Source organism: Phoenix dactylifera, chromosome 3 (assembly GCF_009389715.1).
Source record: "Phoenix dactylifera cultivar Barhee BC4 chromosome 3, palm_55x_up_171113_PBpolish2nd_filt_p, whole genome shotgun sequence".
In the NCBI taxonomy this organism is placed as follows: domain Eukaryota; kingdom Viridiplantae; phylum Streptophyta; class Magnoliopsida; order Arecales; family Arecaceae; genus Phoenix; species Phoenix dactylifera.
Window position 1 is genome coordinate 20,070,916 of NC_052394.1, and position 19,883 is coordinate 20,090,798.

The 19,883-nt window shown below is 40.3% G+C and overlaps 2 protein-coding genes across 2 annotated transcripts; both read right to left on the reverse strand.

Annotated features, from left to right (window-relative positions):
• Positions 1–7,905: 7,905 nt before the first annotated feature.
• LOC103714389 (protein LURP-one-related 15-like) lies at positions 7,906–12,649 on the reverse strand. Its single transcript, XM_008801613.4, has 4 exons — positions 12,225–12,649; positions 8,939–9,166; positions 8,476–8,608; positions 7,906–8,175 (listed from the first exon to the last, which is right to left on the reverse strand). The coding sequence occupies exons 1-4, from the start codon at positions 12,489–12,491 to the stop codon at positions 8,168–8,170; spliced, it is 636 nt and encodes a 211-aa protein (XP_008799835.2). The 5' UTR covers positions 12,492–12,649; the 3' UTR covers positions 7,906–8,167.
• An 893-nt stretch (positions 12,650–13,542) lies between these two features.
• LOC120110130 lies at positions 13,543–18,510 on the reverse strand. Its single transcript, XM_039124066.1, has 8 exons — positions 18,445–18,510; positions 15,877–16,060; positions 15,715–15,767; positions 15,571–15,634; positions 15,404–15,495; positions 15,113–15,331; positions 14,919–15,020; positions 13,543–14,202 (listed from the first exon to the last, which is right to left on the reverse strand). The coding sequence occupies exons 1-8, from the start codon at positions 18,508–18,510 to the stop codon at positions 14,131–14,133; spliced, it is 852 nt and encodes a 283-aa protein (XP_038979994.1). The 3' UTR covers positions 13,543–14,130.
• Positions 18,511–19,883: the final 1,373 nt, after the last annotated feature.

The following is a 19,883-nucleotide window of genomic DNA, read 5'->3' on the forward strand; positions in this document are numbered from 1 at the left end:
CCCGTATTCTTGAGACCAATCGACTGACCGGAACCAATTACAAGGACTGGCTTAGAAATCTCAAAATAGTTTTGGACTGTGAGAATATAGGCTACATACTCGATTCAGATATCCCCACATTACCAGCACGTCCCACTGATGTTCAGCGTGAGATGCATAAAAAGTGGTTGGACGATGACATTAGAGTAAAATGCTATATGATGGCATCTATGTCTAATGAACTCCAATGCCAGCATGAAAATATAAAGACTGCTAGGGACATACTGGCACACCTGCAAGAGTTGTATGGTGAGCAAAGTCGCACAGCTCGTTTTGAAGTGTCCAAGAGGCTTTTCAAAGCGAAGATGCGCGAGGGGCAGTCTGTCCATGATCACGGTCTGACCATGATCAAGGACCTAGAGGAGCTTGAGAAGCTCGGTATGGACATGCACAAGGAATTACAAGTAGGATTTGATCCTACAGTCACTTCCTGATTCATTTGGTCAGTTTATAGTAAACTACCACATGAATAAGATTGAATGCACTAAAACTGAACTAATCAACATGTTGGTAACTGCTGAGGGAGCCCTGAAAGGTTCAAAGGGCAATGTCCTTGCTGCTGAGTTGACTTCTGGTTCCAAGAGAAAGTCTACTTGGAAGAAAAAGAAGCCTGCTAAGAAGCAGAAGAAAGACAAGAAGCCAAAGAAGGAAGTTCAAAAGAAAAAGGCTAACGACAAAGGAAAATGTTTCCACTGCAATGTCAAAGGCCACTGGAAGAGGAACTGTCCTTCATACCTCGAGAGCCTGAAGAACAAGAAAGGTGACACACCTTCAGAAGGTATAGACTTGCTCATAATTGAAACTAATCTAACGGTTTCTTCTACTTCTAGTTGGGTTATAGATTCTGGTTCTAGTGCTCATTTGCGCACTACCATGCAGGGTCTAAAGGAAAGTAGAAGGCTGGCGGAAGGTGCGGTAACCCTTCGGGTTGGCAACGGGGCAAAAGTTGCTGCTGTGGCTGTAGGCACCTACTATCTGCGACTACCGTCTGGATTTAGTTTAATACTTAGAGACTGCTATTATGTACCTGCTGCTAGCAGAAATTTGATTTCTGTTTCATGTCTAGCACAGGAAGGTCATGTTTTTACATTTGACAAAGACTGCTGTTCTATTTATTTAAGAAATAAAATAGTAGCACGTGGTTTTATGATTGACAGTCTCTATCATTTACATATGGATGTATCTGTGAATGTTACCGAGCAAGATGTGAGTGCCAAAGGATCCAAAAGATCCAGAGATGAGATAAACCAAAGATATTTGTGGCACCTCAGACTTGGCCATATTGGAGAAGATAGGATGAACAAAATGGATAAAGATGGGCTCTTAGGCTCATTGACTTCCGAGTCATATCCAGTTTGCGAGTCCTGTCTTCAAGGAAAGATGGCTAGACTGCCCTTTGTAGGACATGGGGAGAGGACCACCGAAATACTTACCCTAGTACATACAGATGTATGTGGCCCATTCGATGTGCTAGCCAGGGGACGTTATTCATACTTCATTACCTTTACCGATGATTATTCACGGTATGGGTATGTGTATCTTATGAGACACAAGTCTGAATCCTTTGAAAAGTTCAAAGAGTTCAAGAATGAAGTAGAAAAACAAACTGGAAAACCTCTTAAGGCTCTTCGATCAGATCGAGGAGGAGAATACCTTAGTGGAGAATTCCGGGACTATCTCAAAGAAAACGGCATAGTCTCACAATGGACACCTCCGGGTACACCTCAACTCAACGGGGTGTCAGAGAGGAGAAATCGGACCCTGTTGGACATGGTCAGGTCCATGATGAGCTTCACTGATTTACCTATGTTTCTTTGGGGAGATGCCTTACTCACAGCGATTTATTTATTGAATAGAGTTCCCTCTAAATCCGTTCCTACCACACCGTATGAGATATGGCATGGTAAGAAACCAAGTCTGGGTCATCTCAAGATTTGGGGGTGTCCGGCCCACGTCAAGCGACTACAGGCGGACAAGTTAGAGGCTAGGACCATAAGTGCTCGTTTTATAGGATATCCTAAAGAGTCATTAGGATACAATTTTTGCGTCTCAGAGGATCACAATGTGTTTGTGAGCCGTCATGCCATCTTCTTGGAAAATCAGTTTATCCTTGATAGAGGCAGTGGGAGGAAAATTGAGCTTGAAGAGAAAGTCTCTGAAAAGCAACGAGTCATGGATCCTATAGAACCTATTCATAAGGAGCCAGTACACGATGTCCCTCAACCACCTCGTAGATCTAGTAGGGTCTCCCATCCTCCCGATAGATACTTAGGTATACTAGAAGAGGATACCGAGGAAATATTCCTAGTGGGAGATAGGGATCACATACAGGATCCCAAAACCTACAACGAGGCGATATCTGATATCGATTCCGAGAAATGGCTGAAAGCTATGAAGTCAGAGATAGACTCCATGCATTCCAACCAAGTCTGGACCTTAGTAGATCCACCAGAAGGTATTGTACCTATTGGATGCAAATGGATCTACAAAAGGAAGATAGGTTCGGATGGAGAGGTAGAGACCTATAAGGCAAGGCTTGTGGCGAAAGGGTATAGTCAGCGCGAAGGTATTGACTATCAGGAGACCTTTTCACCTGTAGCCATGCTAAAATCCATCCGGACATTGCTTGCCATTGCAGCATTTCATGACTATGAAATCTGGCAGATGGATGTGAAAACTGCTTTCCTGAATGGATATCTTGATGAAGATATCTATATGGAACAGCCTTTGGGTTTCACTTCCAGTGATGGAGATCACAAGGTCTGCAAGCTGCAAAGGTCCATCTATGGACTAAAGCAAGCCTCTCGGAGTTGGAACACTCGTTTCGATGATGCAATCAAAACGTTTGATTTCATCAAAAATGAAGAGGAACCATGTGTTTATAAAAAGGTTAGTGGGAGTGCTGTCGTTTTTCTCGTACTGTACGTAGATGACATTCTCCTGATTGGGAATGATATTCCCATGCTAACCTCGGTCAAGGTCTGGTTGTCAAAAGAATTCTCCATGAAAGACTTTGGGGAAGCATCCTATATTTTGGGAATAAAGGTCTATAGAGATAGATCTAAAAGGATGCTTGGCCTTTCACAGAAGATGTACATAGAGGAGGTGCTGAAGAGGTTCAGCATGGAAAACTCCAAGAGGGGTCTCTTACCCCTAAGGCATGGAATTCATCTCTCCAAGAAGATGTGCCCCAACACATCTGAGGAGATTCAACGCATGAGCAAGATTCCTTATGCATCGGCAATAGGAAGCCTCATGTATGCCATGCTGTGTATACGACCTGATATAGCTCTTGCTGTGAGTGTCACAAGCAGATATCAGTCGAATCCAGGCAAGAAGCACTGGATAGCTGTGAAGAACAGTCTTAAGTACTTGAGAAGAACTAGGGACATGTTCTTGGTCTTTGGGAAAAGATCAGAGTTGAAGGTAGAAGGATGCACACATATTGATGATAGAAAGTCTACATCAGAATATGTGCAATTGTGGTTCAGTAAATTGGAAGAGTTTCAAACAACCGATCATTATAGATTCTACCTTAGAAGCTGAATCTTAAGCCGTATCTAAGGATGCAGTGGAAACCTTCTGATTAAAAGTTAATTGCAGAGTTAGGTGTAATGTCATTAGATGCCATAACACTTTACTGCGATAACATTGGCACCATAGCACTAGCTATGGAGCCATGGTCTCATCAGAAGTCCAAGCACATAGAGCGGCGCTTCCATTTCATACGCGACTATGATGTAGAGGTGCAGAGAGTAGACTCCGCGGATAACGTGGCAGACCCGTTCACTAAGCAGCTGAGTCAGAAAAAGACTGAAGCCCACCTTGAGAAGATGGGCCTAAGATATATGACCAATTGGCTTTAGTGCAAGTGGGAGATTGTTAGATGTATGCCCTAGAAGCCAATTTGGCTGACACATTGTTAATTCTAGGGACATAATTTTGTACTTGACTATTTATTATTGAATAAATAAAAGGCATCTTTTCATTCATATTGTTTATGTGTCTATGAATCGTCCAAGAAATTAATAAGATGATGATACATATTCTCAAGAGTTGAGAATTTAAGCCATGTATCATTGGTGATTAATTTCTAAATGCTCCTGATCAATGGATCATCACGAGGACGGTGATCGATCCGATCAGTGCACAGATCACTTTCCTTCTGGATGGACGAGACTTGAGTCCACAGTGTAGGGACACTGAAGTGATACTGCAGGTGCTTGTTAGAGAACAAGGGTACTGAGCGTGACCAAGACAAGAAGTCACTTGGATGTCTATCCACTCGTCAGTGACTTGCTTGATGTTGCAGTAGTGTGACTGGTCCTTTGACCTGCGGTGCTTCGGCTACTCACAGTGAGGTTATTGTAGTTTGACTGCACACATACATGGTCTCTAGCCATATGGGTCCATGCAGTGTAGATTGGCTGTAGTAAGTTCACTGTAGGAGTAGGGTATGCACCTATAAGGAATCTATCGACCTTGATAGAAGAGGAGTGATCCTATGTGATTTGTTAGACTGAGTTCTAAGACCTTGGCCAGGGCAGTAAAGTGGAAAAAGAGTTTTCCACTATCGAACTCGAGTCGAATAAATCTTGACATATGACAGACGATGGGGTTTGACGAGTTGTCCATGACCTCCGTCCTGTAGGGATCCACGATAGTAGGATTGTATCACACGTTAACTGCACCTAGAGGTTCATCATTCCATTCTGCTGGGTAGCCACTACATGCTGCTAGGTGTCACTGGTGGATGGTGGGACTCATAGGGATTATCTTGATGATCGATAAACCCTAATGAGTTGAGTTGGAATCGTTCCAACCCATTGAAAGGAGTTTTCAATGATATTGAGATAGAGATCACAATATATCTCACTACCAGTCAGAATAGAATCTATGGGGTCACACACACTAGAAGTATTGACCGATCCGATGGTTGAAATCGTGATTAGAAATCACAAGTAATCAATTTGATTGATAAGAAGTTGAAGAAGGAACAAAGGGAATTAATTAATTGGACTTGAAACAAGAGTCCTACTTCGAGTAGGATACCTAGAGTCCTAATTGGATTAGGACTGGGAATCCTAGTTGGAGTAGGACTGGAATTCCTACTTGGAATAGGATTCCTACAATCCTAATGAGATTAGAAATTTTGAATTAAAATTGGATTCCTACTTGGAGTAGGATTCCTAGAAATCCTAATTGGATTAGGACTTCGGATTCAAATAGAGTCCTAATTGGATTAGGACTAAAATTAAATACATCCTAATTGGATTAGGATTCCTTAAGTCTAAATTAATTATTAATCTAATGAATCAACATGACTCCTAATTGGATTAGGATTGAAGAGTTCAATTAAGTCATGGTCCATTCAAGTCCTAATTGGATTAGGACTAGCATAGATTAAACCCAATTTGGCCAATCCTAATTAGATTAGGATTAAACCATGAAAGAGGGACCTAATCCTCTTTGGAAGAGGATTAGGCTAACCAAGTAAGAGGGGCATCAGCCCCTCTCCACTTGATTAGGTGCGACATGAAGAGAGAGGGGGCCGGCGCCCCCTCTTGGAAAGTTGTCAAGGCTCCTAACTTGTAGGAGCCCTTCATCCTTATTAAAAGAGGACTAGGGCCGGCGCCCTAGATGACCCTTTCTCCTCTTCATCACGTGGCCACCCCCTCTCCATCTCTCCTTGGTTCAGCCGCCATCAGCAAGGGGAAAAGAAGAGGAGGCGTCTCCCTCCTCTTGGTCTTCTTCCTTGGCTTCAGCGCGTGTGAAGAGAAGAAAGCTGCGAAGGGATTTGATCTTCTTCCTCTTCTTCATCCTTCTTCTTCCTCCTCTCAAGTGCAATCAAGAGTTGATTGAAAGAGAGGACATCAGCCATCAAAGCTATCTCTGCAAGGGAGCTAGCACCCCGGTGAGATAGAGAGCTTGGATCGGATCCTGCTTCGTGTGGATACCCGTAGAGGCCGGACGTTTGAACGGCTTCAAGCGAACCCTCTTCCAAAACCACGAATTCAGATTTGCGGTGATCATCTACCCGCGCAAGGTGAAGATTTGATCTTCCTAATAATTTTAAAAGTTTTAATTCCTACCTAATTACGAAAGGTCTCGAAACAACGTTCATGCGATGAACGTCGATCCCGCACATGCCCCCTTTCCGCTGCCATCTGATTTTTGTTTTGAAATATCAGCGGCATGGGCGGGTTCCCAACACCCAGATCAGAGAGTGGTCTGTGCTCTCACCACCCGATCCTCGCCGAATCTACTCAATAATTGTAGCCGAATCGCCCTTTAAGATGATCGAGCTGGTCCGCAGCACCTGCCGCGTATGGTGAAGACCTGCCCAAGCAGCTCGCAACTCCGCTCCTAAAACTGATATGTCGAACAACCGGCAACCGCCCCCTACCACTACCCTGGATCAGATCTTTCGTATAGCAAGGAATTGTATTGCATATATAGTCCTTTGGATCAGATCTGTCCTTATGCTCACTGTAGCAGGATAGAGTCTGATTCCAGATATAATTAGATCTAACTTAACAAGGTTGGATCAAGTTTGGCTACCAGAGTTCATACTAGAACATATATGATTTATGAACCACTTTTTTTGTAGTGAACAACTTAAACCTTGTGGCATATAGAATAGGAAATAAGGTTAAAACAGAGCTTCTCATAAAAAATAAAGCAGGGCTTTGCAAAGGTTGGGTATGGCGGTTTGAGCACGTTAAAATGCAATGCAGAAACAGATAAACAAAAGAAAATTCACTGGTAAATGATCCTCTGATTTATAGAACTTGAAGCCAGTACTCCTTAAAAAGATCCTTTGAGGGACAAATTCTGCTCCTTAACCTAAAAGAAGGATAAAGTACTCGCACAAGATGCCCAAGCTTCTACAAGGGAATCAAAATAGACTTTTAATTATTTGTTACTTGCCTTATTTATAGAGAGAGAATCTTCCCCCTTTGTTTTCTGTATGTATTTAGATGAAACAAGCTGCAGAATTCCTTCCTTTCAAAACACAATTACAGCAATAAAGTTAAGAATAGAGTACTTTCCATAATTTTAACTAGCTTGGCCTAATTGCAAGCTTTTTTTTTACCTTTTTCCTTGCATGAGAGGAAGAGAAGGAAACCAATCCTTAATTTCTGTCATCGGGGATGGGAACCTTGGTAGGAATTAAGGAGGGTTCTGGGCGGGTAGGTTTGATGCTAGCTTTGTTGCCTTGGCATTGGCTGATTATTATCCAAATCCAAAATTTGACATAAAGTTAAAGATGGAGTGCTTTCAATAACCCTAACTAGGTCGGCCTAATTTCAAGCATAGAACAACTCACAAGTTTTTTTCTTTTCTTTTCGCTTCAGAGGAAGAGAAGGAGGCAAATCCTTGTAATTATCCAAATCCAGATTTGGGGATGCAACATCCAAGCAAAGAAGCATAACCATTAGTGCAAGCCTCAATTCGCAATCCTAGCACTGGTCCAGAAAGATAATTTAATTATTTGTATTTCATAAACACACATGTTCATGATTTGTACTTGGCGTGAGGTATGGGCAAGTATGTCTAGCCAAAATACAGTCGATATTTTTGTTTACGCACATTGCTAGTCATTTATTCAAAACTTTTCCATCATTTACTTGCAAATTAAAGAAGCCAATAAGCCTAAAGCTGATGGTATGTTCTCAAGGGATGCAAATTTTATCCTTGCAAGTGTTCTGTGTTAGACACATGAAATGGCTGATTTAGAGCATGATAGAAAATTAAAATGGCAGTGCACTTGCATCACCATCACCACAAGAATCATGCATGGGTAGCACCATGCTGCACAATTACCATATGAATTACTATGTTGACATAAAAGATAACAAAATGTTTTCCTTACAGGAAGCACATCCAATATGAATGTATTTGCGGTCGTGGACTCCGAAATAAATGAGAGACAATCAAAAATTGGAACATACGAACTTATATACTTTATGACAAAAAAAACATCACATCATTAATCAACAATAAACAAATACTTTAGAGGTGATAGTTCCATGCACATGAAATGTTATCTCAATTCACTAAAACTGGCTTGCCAACATCAGGATGCAGATATCTCCCATGCACCGCACCAATTTTTGAAGTTTCTCTAATCCCCTGTTGGCACATGATTAAGAGAACTCATAACATTTTAAAGGGGAAAAAATGAAAGAAAATAAATGCATACTACTCAGTAGAATTATTCAATCATATACTCATGGAGCTTGCTTGCAATAGTTGTCCACAGTAACAAAGAGACATTTAGACCTCAAACAAAATAATAGAATCTCCTAATCATTTGACTATATGCAGCATAGTTTTGTGCAGTATCATAATCCAAACATTTATGACCCCCTGAGGAAAAACTTCTGGAGATGCAAGTCTATGTTAAGCAAGCACACCAATCAAATTTATTACCTCTGTCATCATTAACCTCGTCAAGAATCACGATGAGGGCTACAATGAAGGCATAGTCGATATTTGGATAGATGGTCACCCCAAACATGTCCTTTCCGAGCATTGCATTCTTAAGCGTGTGCTGACGTCTCATCTGTACCACCAATAATTATTAATTTAACAAATTATTTTAATATATAATTATTGGCAGTATCTTTATCTCAGCTCTTTATTAAGCCATAAATCATGGATTCATGATATATAGCTTGATATTGGGTAGAGACAAAGATATTACCAATAGTAAAACTGGGCACCATTAATTATTCTAAAAAAAAAACACAACATGAGAATTATCTAGAGTTCAGTTTGACATCAATTAAATGAAGTACTAATTAAGATATGAAGATATTATAGTGATCTGAAAAATAATGTAACCAAAGCAAGAATAGAATTTTTTAAAGCATGGCGGAAAAGCCTTTCTTACTTGGGCTACGATTGTGTCAGACTCCCCAAGGTAAATGGTGCATGCCCTCTCGCCATAGCTCCCTTTAACCTTGAAATCACAAGCTTTCTCACTGGTGTTAGCAGCCAAATACACACTGAGCTCGGTTTTGAATTGGATGAGTGAAGACTTCTTGGTGCTGAATAGCAGATCTTTTGAATCTGTGCTGTCTCCCCTGTACACTACCCATCTTCTGTGTGCAGTAAATACCTAAAAATTGATAGTGAGGATTAAGAAAGGTAACCTTTTTTTTTTGTTCTCTCTTTTTTCTTTGGAATACAAGGACTAGTACATGTTCCTTATGATAGTACAATTAGAAAAACTAACATTACCTATTTGATTTTTTTTTCTTTCTAAAAGGACATATAAAGTCCATATGAGTAAGCTCTTTAGGGAAATTCTCAGTCTACATAGTAACATTTCTATCCTATTGTGCATGCCTTGCAGTCTACTTCACTGCCTAACTTTCTTCTCTATTTGAACTGCTCAGCTTCACGCAGCCTTATCGCAGCAGAGATGCCCCATGAATGCTCCAGTAACAATATCTTTGCCTAAATCGTTGCGCAAGTTTTTCAGCAATGGTAGAATTATTTGTTCATTACCCTGACTTTATGGAAAACTTGTCTTGATAAAGTTGAAATCTTTAAATGGCTGGCTCTGAAGAACAAGTTTAGCATTGTGAAGTTTCTCAACAAAAAAGAGACGAAGTATTTAGTTCTCTCTTTTGCTAAGCACCTTCTGAAACCATTGATCTTATAATCCTCTACTGCCCTTGTGCAACTCAGATTTGGAGAATGATACTAGATGCTTGCGACCTTTACTCCTTTACCAGGAATATGACCATTAGGAATTAACTCTGGATGTGAATTTTGGAAGACTTCCTCATCTCAATCCTAAGCTTAATGCATGGGCCATCCTTGGTTCTTGCAATCCTGGACCATCTGGAGAGAGCGTAATATCAGGGTGTTTTTGGACAGATCTCTCCGTTCTAGAGCTGGCTCCTTATCTCCTTTTCTTTCTTAGAAGGAGATTACTCCATTGAAGCACAATCAAAGTCTTCTTGCTCTTACTAGCAGGTTAGATCGGTTGTTGTAACCGATTTCGCAATGAATCTTCTATTTTTCTGGGTGCCTTTTGGCGTCATTTCTAGCCTCACTGGCACCTTCTCCTTCATTTGCTTAATGAAGCAGGTGCAGCTGCTCTCTCCCTTTCTCTATTTTTTTTTTAAAAAAAAAACTTCTTCATGGACGTAGGAGATCTTGTAAGCTAGTGCATCAAAGCTTTTTTTTTCTTTTCTTTTTTTAAAAGAAAAGTGCAGTTTCTCATGGATTTAGCTACCTTATTTACAAGAATATGGTTGACTGCAAACAAGTTGACTAGCTGCTCAATCACTATCACGTCCAGTATTTTTACAAATAGTAGCAAATTAGAAAATTGACGGACAACAATCATTCATTCCTATGCAGGGCCAGTCCAATTCTTAGGCAATTGAAGCGGTCGCCTAAGGTTCCGGCCCAAAGAAGGCCCGCAAGAAGGGCCTCAAAGATAAAATAGAAATGAAAAAGGCTCTCTTTAGTGAATTTGTCTTAGGCCGGTCCACTGCAGAGAAGGCTTCAAAGACAAAACATAAAGAAACAAAGCTTCTCTTAGTGAGTTCGCCTTAGATCTCCAAATACATTAAGCCGCTTTTGTTCCTATGGGCCTCATTCATCAAGTATATATCTTGGTGCACCACTGCTGAAACAAGCAGTTATGACTGGTAGGGTTTATTGTCATGTGGTGCACGTAATGTAGAACAAAAAATTTTCTTTTGGTGGTTGTGATTGGTGGCATGCACAACCATGTGGTGCACCTAGGATAGATTTTTTTTTTTATAATTTTGGCGGCTTTTGAAGACCTTTATTATTTGTAACAAAAAAAGCCTTTATTGTTCTTTACATGGAAAAGATCAATTCCAAGATTTATATTCAGGCTGCTCCTAGGAACCCCCAACAGGGTCAAATAAGATATGTAATTACTAACGGGCTAAAATAAGATGTTTAATCAAAGATCATGCCCGTCATAATCTTCCTTATCTAAAAACCCTCTCTGTACTTTTTCAAGAATCCAAGATCAACTTCAATAGTGGTAGGCCAGATGGCAGAGCAAATAGTGGAGCGGCTTTTATTATTCATAATTTTATTTTCGATTTGGTGGAAGTTGGGAGTGTTTCCTTTACGCCACCACAATTCCCCTATCCGAATTGAGAGGTGCAGGGTATCATCTGATGCGGGATTTGCACCCCGTCACCAGCACAGCCCGCACACCAGCCGAGCAGGGAAAGCGACCGCGTCCTCACCGAGGTATTGTCCGCTTTGAGGATCGGGGATCGTGACCGCTCCCGGGGGTCCGCGCTTTGACGGCGCCCCGGGTGGAACCACCCATTCCACCCCTCACGGGTTTGTCCTTCAAAAGGCGCCTCGGTGAGAAGAGGTTATTGAGCCCCCATTTAAGGCACGGACCTTTCCGCTGATTAGCCGATGTGGGACTAAATTCGGGGAACCCCCCGTAACACAGCCCCCCCAGCGGGAAGGTCCTGTGCCCGGGTCGGCTCCTTGCTGGATAGGCGGAGGGCCAGGCCCTCCTTCTAGCGCCATCTAATGCGGGATTTGCACCCCGTCACCAGCACAGCCCACACACCAGCCGAGCAGGGAAAGCGACCGCGTCCTCACCGAGGTATTGTCCGCTTTGGGGATCGGGGATCGTGACCGCTCCCGGGGGTCCGCGCTTTGACGGCGCCCCGGGTGGAACCACCCATTCCACCCCTCACGGGTTTGCCCTTCAAAAGGCGCCTCGGTGAGAAGAGGTTATTGAGCCTCCCATTTAAGGCACGGACCTTTTCGCTGATTAGCCGATGTGGGACTAAATTCGGGGAACCCCCCGTAACATCATCTATGCCATCACCACCTCAATCAGGCTTGAAGGTGACTTCAAGATTGTCATTAGCTAGATAAATGGACTTGCCCTTCTGTAGCAGACTTGTGAAAGATTACTTAGGCGTTATCGGCCTTTTGAAGAAGTGTACGTATCCAAAAAAGCCAATAGTGTAACTATTTGGTTTGCTTTCCATGTTACTAATTACTTGGCAATGTCATTCATCCACCTCACTTAAAAAAAGAAAAACAAAAATCATGCATGCTAATTTGGTACCAATATTCTAACTTTAGGATATCTATATATGAAAATGTCCATATTATTATTATATGAAAAGAAAAAGAAGTAAACAGACCTTTTGTTGCATGGAGAGGACGGGATTGCCGGCGTTGTCAAGGAGGACTCGCCGGTCCCGGAGGCTGAGCATTTTGCCCTTCACCTTGAACGCCACGGTGCCGTTCACATCCGTTACGGTGAAGTTGCCGTCCGTTATGTGGAGGGCCTTCTCTACCACGGTGAAATCCACGGGGTACTGCAGGCAGAACTGCGGGCCCACCACCACCACGGGGCTGTTTAACTGCGCGTAGCTCGGTGCCGGCGGCCGGTAGCCCTGCGCGGCCATGATTCTGACCTTAACGCGTTAACTTCGAACGGCGAGTTGAAGGCCGGAAAAGGGCGGAAAGAGAAGGCAAAGAGGAAAAGGTGGCAACTCGTTCCAAGCGCAAACTAACGCGTTTGAAGGAAACCGGTATGGACGTTGAGTGCAACACGTGTCACAGCTCTGTTTCTCGTGCATCGCAAATGGTGGAATGGGAGCGATTCACGGGGCCATATAAAGTAGATGCACACCTGCAACGTATTGTGGTATTGCAAACTTTTTTGCAAACCAAGAGAGGTCTCCATAAATCCTATTTCATGTGAGCTATGGGCTTGTGTCCCAGGAGGATGAGTTGAGTATAATCCTTTTGGACTCGGGCTTGTTTTGCATGAGCAAAGGGACCAAATCATGTTGTATTTGGATTAGTACAGGGTAAGAGTTCGATCGGACTCAAGTTGTGTTTTGTGTAAGCCACATAGGTTTGAAGAGGTTGGCTTGGTTCTTGGGGTTGAGATGCCATTAAAATGGCTCATTTATTGATGAAGATGACCACTGGAAAAGGTACAATCGAATTATGAGAATTTTGGAGCAGCCGTCTCCATCCTTACGAGAATTGTTTGGTTGGTAAGAATAATCTTTTAGAATATCTTTTTAAGAAAGCTAATACCTAAAAAATTACGTTTTTGCATATTTGGTTAATCATGAAAAAATAACACATATCAAAGTGACTTATATTTGATCGAGCATCTATTTTTCTAAAATTTTTTTATAAAATATATGTTATGTGCTTAATAAAGAAAAATACTTTACTCCATTCTACCTTAAATACTTTTAAAAAAAAAAATCTCAAATTTTCATCCGATAAAAATTATACTTTTTCATATCTCATATGAATTTTTTTTTCTATGAAATATAAAAAAATCCTTCACTTTCTTTTCTATTCTAAATCTCCTAGTTTTTCTTACCAGCTTAGACTAATCCCTTGCCCATTCATTATCTCAACAACAGGGGATAGACTAGGCTCAACTTTTTCTCGAAATACATGACTCTTTTCAAGCATATATAAATCAAATAATAAAGTATACCATAAAACTTTTTGAATCTTATTGATTGCCCATCCGTACAATAATTATCCAACCTCCTTCCAAAAAAAAATTATCCATGCTCAAAAACTTAAAATGCACCACCTCACATGCAAACGTAGAATCAGGGGTTCAGAGGGGTTCGACTACCGGAGTATCAATTAATTCTTCTATGCAAGCAGGTCAGATTTAAACAAGTCGATGATCAACAAAGTTTCCCCGAATAGACCCCAGACTACGTTTGCCATTGAGCTGATCTATTATATAGTTAGCTTTGTTTAATGCCCGTCGAATATGCCATGCACAGCTACGAATATTTATACAAGGCGTTGACTTCGCCGCACACAGAGTGAGGAGAAAGCACTAATTCATGTCAAGTCACCAGCTATGCCTTTGCCAACTCCAACTATAGATAACAATGTCTCCTAGAATCAACCAAGTTTCAGGTGACTATGTCTTGGCAATCTCAGTCCACATGGAGGTGCAATTCACGAAATATAGCAACACACTGCAGCTAATTCTCACTGCTCTTTTGGTGTCAATGTAGATATAGCATTTTATCATGGAGTTGTTTTCCATGTTCAGGTTCCCTCTAGTTTGCAGAGGAATTTCCTTTCAAATTTAATCATCCTTCCCCATAACAATGCTGCATCCTGGGAAAAAATGGTCGATGTGTTTAGTATTTTCAAGTATGCTACGAAGGATATCCAACCTTGTACCAAAAAATAATAATAATAAACGAAATCCTACCAATAAATATTCATTTTATTCAGCTGAAACCTAGCATGTTACACATTTGCTCTTAAAGCCATATCGCTAATAGGCTAAAATAATAACTGAATATAACACACAGGCTCCGGAAAACATATTGAGTTTTGATTCAATACCAAAAGCTTTTTACCCAGTTATTTTATTGTTTGGTTGTGTAATGGGTTTGAGGGCCACTAGTCCTTGGTTGGTTATATATCTTTATAGGCTGTGGGTTTCGGTATGAGTGTACCTCGTGGCCATTCTGGCAGTTCTAATATCAGAAAAAAAAAAAAAAGACATACACAAATAAAACAGTGTTTATTGAATCTCAAAAAATGCATATTTTTATTGAAAACAAGTGGAACTTCTCTATGCAAGCATTTGTTTGGAAACACTAGCATCATCATTATTAAAAACTTGGGATACATAGCAGTACTCTTATCATAGAATATTCACTAATTGCATGTAAAGCTTTTTTGCCATCATTCATAGCCAAATATTGCCTAGTTTATTTCAAAATTTAACTAAATACTGATTTAAATTATTTAAATTGAAACTAGCCTCATGATGAGCCCACAGCATCTATATAGTCTAACAGAGCATCCACATGTGGGGTTACCACTGCATGCTTGTCAATCTCCCCTAGGATGCAGCAGTGTTTCTCCTTAGTATTAATTGCTGCAACATCTTGGGCAAATACACAGTCCACGCCGGGAGAAACCTGTGTAAGACAAAGATAAATCCTATAGAATGCTGTTCAAAAACAGAGTCAAAGAGAAACAAGCTTGATAAATAATGGGCTCGCAGACTCACATCAAAGAGCGCATCTCCTAGCTTCATCTTAACTTTCCCACTCTTGTACACCATTAATTTTCCCATGTAGCCTGCTGGAAGCTCTTCCAATTTGCATCCCTTCAATGCATGGTCAATTTTGCGAATATTATCTTTGGTGTCTGCTTCTGCGGCCGACTTCACCATTGGAAGAGTTGTAGGCATTTGGAAAAAAAGCATTTGTGGTTCTTCCCTCTTTTTCTGCCATTGCTCAAGTGTGAAAAACTGCAAGCAACAAATATAACAGATGTTATCTGATTCAGAAATACATACCATCAGTCCAAGCTCCTCAGCTGGATTGATCTCAGCTTCATCTAGACCTGACCTTGCAGAAGCCTCTCCAAACTCCTCCTCATCAAGAATTTCTGAGACGAAATAGGCGCCGTTAATGCGACAAGGATGGAGCACTCTAATACAAGCACCATTGAATCAAAGTTTACCTGGGTTCCCTGAGTAGGGCCTCCTGAGAGGAAGAGTAACGGGATAATACGAATGACTGTAATCCTGCAATAGGAACCAGAGAAGTGAAAAATCATAGGGGTTACCAAGGAGAGAGAAATGGAAATGGTGCTCCAGTCGCTCACCCAAGGCTCAAAATATTCTTTTTCTATCTTTGGGGCTGATGCTCCAAAACCATCTATTATAGTTATAAAAAAAATCAAAAAGGGGTCAGGACCGTTTATGCTTCCCACACTGCCAGACTTGGAAAGAGAATGAGAATAGAAGATGGTAGTTGAAAATGATACCTTGATATTGGTTTCCAGAAAAAGGACCTCTGGAAAATGACCTTGCTAGCGAGGAACTTCCAGGTCCAAATGCAATTCGCGATGAAGCACCTACAATGATGAGACAAATACAAGGAATCAACCTGAACAATAATTGAAAATGACATGACCACTGTGGAGAGATAACTGGTCCCACATCTATCTTCTGCAGAAAATGTAATGAGCCATGAAGGTAACTCTATGCAAATTGCTAGTCTCCAACAAGGGTTTTAGCATTGCTCATGGACAAGCAAGAATCCTGATTCTATCATTTCAGCTTTGTCCTCTCACAAATCCGGAGGCAGATTAAATTCTACGCCGTGACTTCATCATGTCAATCCTATGGTTGCTACATGTGATCCCTCAGGGGCTATTCTTTAAGACTTAACAGGATAGACTGACAGAGGGTCTAGTTGTGAGAAAACCAACTGTTAAATTTTAGGGAACCCTGCACTTAATGCTGTCCCTGGCTACCATAAGTTCCTATAGTGTGAACTCACTAGAAATATAGGCCAATAGTTCTAGTGGCATCATGATGGATCTTGTGGAGTACAGTTATAAAATAAGCTGAGTACAGAGGATTAAGACCTTGAAGAATCTAAAAAGCATAGCCTCAACATAGAACAACTAAAAGAATGTCAAGTCCTTTTGCAAGGAATGTCAAAAGAAGAGTCATACATTTTTGCTCAGCACATATCTCCTAGTATCCCTTCTAATCTAACAAAATAAGGCAAGAAAAAGGAGTAGTAGTAGTATGGGGCAAACTCTACCTGACTCAAACAGCATAGCCTCCACATAGAACAACTAAAATTTTTTGCTCAGCACATATCTCCTGGTATCCCTTCTAATCTGACAAAATAAGGCAAGGAGGGGAGAAGAGAAGAAGATGATGATGACGATGAAGAAGAGGGAAGTGGGGGACTCTACTTGACTCAAAGAGCATAGCCTCCACATTAGAAGAGGCTAAAAGAATGTCAAGTCATTTTGCAAGGAATGTCAAAAGAAAAGTCATAAAATTTTTGCTCAGCATATTAGCTCCTAGTATTCCTTCTAATCTAACAAAATAAGGCAATAAACAGAGCTGATTTTCTGCAAGCTCCCTAAGCATTGCATTGTTGTGAGATATTTACACAAAAAAAAAAAGAAGAAAAATTCTCAATCTGCCTCCATGACCACGGCATGAAATGCCAGTCAGGCCAGTCAGTCACCAGCAGAATTGACATCTAAATTATTGAATAAAAAATAGGTGGCAAACATCTCCCTTTTCATCAAAAAAAGAATTGACATCTAAATGTTACCAAAAAGATATCAAAATGTTTATAAAAAATATCTGAATCTTCCAAGCAAATCTACAGAAAAAGAAGATAACTCGTCACTGAATCTTGGGAACATTAAAAAAAAATAGCTTGCAAGATGCATATCGAGTCAAAGTTAGTGTTGGCTAACTCCTAATTTTTGGCAACCACCTACTTTCCTAGTGCACCTAAAATGCAAGATCATGATATCTTAGAAAGAAGACTAAAATAAAGATTGATAATAGACAGACCCTCAGAAGACTCTCACATCCCCTTTGAATAGCCCCTGAGCAGACACTCCATATTCCTAGAAAATATCCTATGTCATTTTAATTCCTTAAAAATATTGATAAAACTTAAGACACCAAAAACAAGGATTTAGATGCTGTGATACATATTGGTCCATACCACCTTGGACCCACTGGTTTGTGGTGCATATTGGTGGTTGACACATATCAGCATACATGTTAAGGATCAATACAGATCCATACCATGCATATTAGTGGGTGGGAACTTTCTAACCTGCTTGAATCACTCAAAAAAGTGTCTGAGTTAGATTGCTAAGTGGAGCCATGAAGCTCAAATTTGGTCCAAGTCACATCTCAAAAAAAAGTGAAAATGCATTTTGAAAGTCTTCTGTAACAAAAATTTATGAATTTGTTTGGTGTAGATGTTCAGCAAACTCACTATCCACCTAATACCCACCCATCAAGCTTTGACCCAATTCCTTCCCAACTTCAAACTTTGGCCTAACATTATTTGGGCATGTAGTCTAATGTGTTGTTCATGCAAGTCGACATAGGACCAACATATGCAATGCCAGTATCTTATCAGCAAAGGACATGGCTCTATTTCAGTGCATGTTTGTTTTCAGTGCATGTTTCCTGTTGTGTCCATGCTTTAGTGCATGCCAAGCATTAGTGCGAACACTTACTAGTGCCAGACAGCATGGTACCAATGCATGACACTTGAAACCAAAGTACGTTGTATCAATCCGAACTGAACGGTACTAAGCGTATTGTACCGGTTCGGTATCGGTACTCGGTACAGGTGATGTACCTACACTCGGTACACTAAAAAAATTTCATACCATACTGTACTGATATTGTACTAGTGTGGCACCAGTATGGATTTCGGTACCAAGATGGCGAACTTTGCTTGAAACCCTAGTTTAAGCTTATTATGAAAAGCACTTTGAAAACCTCACTAAATCATTAAGCTAAAAAAACTTATTATTGGTCCAAAATGCCACAACCTTTACTGCTTCTACAACATCCAGAACACTCACATTCCTACTATCTTCCCTCAATACAGCAGTCATCTTTTTAGAAAGCAATGTGATAAGGTTTCCTAAGTCCTAACCACAATCACATAACTATAAAGAATTTGACCATTCCACAATTAGTTTTCTATCTTCGGACAGAGCCCCCTTGACAGCCCAACTTCCTTATTCAATTTTCCCTTTCATTTCAAATAGTACTTCACCATCCCAAATCAGCCCAAATCCAATAGTGCACTTTTCTCCTAAAAGATATCTCATATATCCAAACCAAGACAATAATCATCACAATTATCATAGTAAGTAACCAGCATTTGCACCACACATTCCCTCCATCCACCAATCCTCAACCCCAACCCGAACATAATACGCATATGGAATAAGAAAGGGGAAGAATTTAAGACCACTGAGCAAGAAAAATGAGAGAAGAGGCACAGGAATCTGGTTAATGCAATGAATTACAAGTCCAAAGACTTTTGGGGAGTTCTTCCATTAAGTCAGTTCTTTAAAAAACTGAACCCATGAAAGTTGGAATGTAATAATGAATAGCCTTTATCAGAATGTGGCAAATATGAGGGAGGGAATTTATCTTTAAATCAGCTTTTGAAGATGTCTTCTCAATGGTAAATAAGTAGATGCAGTGTATTCAGGATTGGAACCCTATAATATTAATTTCATTGTGCATGTGCACCTTCTTCATCCTCATAGAGTGAAGTACCTTCTTAGATGACCGATGCAAATTATGTGGAGTAGAAATGAGGAACACCCACAGTTTGAGCATTTAAGTTTCAAAAAATACTTGAATACTCCCAAAAGATGACATAGATTTTGAGTTTAAAATTACAATAATACATTGACCCACAACAACTAATAGGGTTATCCAACCCAACATTTTAGAACTACTTGATTTTGGTAACTACATAAACTACCACATATGCCTTTCTAGAGCTTCAAAAGCATTATGCTAACTACATTATTTGTGAAACTGGAATAAGTCAAAGGGTAGGCCTGAAATTGAAAAAACCAGTAGATGGAAGAGACTGTAACTACTTTTTTACTGGGGAAAAACTATGGAAATTATTAATAACTATAATATTTATGAAAAAAATAAATTTGAAAATTACCATATTTGCTTACACCATAGTACCAACTAGGTTAATCCACTAATGACAATTTCTATACTAAAAATTTAAATATCTTTCATGGGGAATCAAAATAGATTTTCTATTGACTACTATTGTATGGATCCCAAACACCCATCTACTTTTAAAGGCAACAGAATCAGGACGGAAAAATAAAAAATATACACTTACAGAGTTGCTTTAAAACATAAAATGTTGCTGATAAGAATGATAATAAGACAAGCAATATGATAAATAACAAAATCTTATGCAAGGAATACAACTGAGTGAATT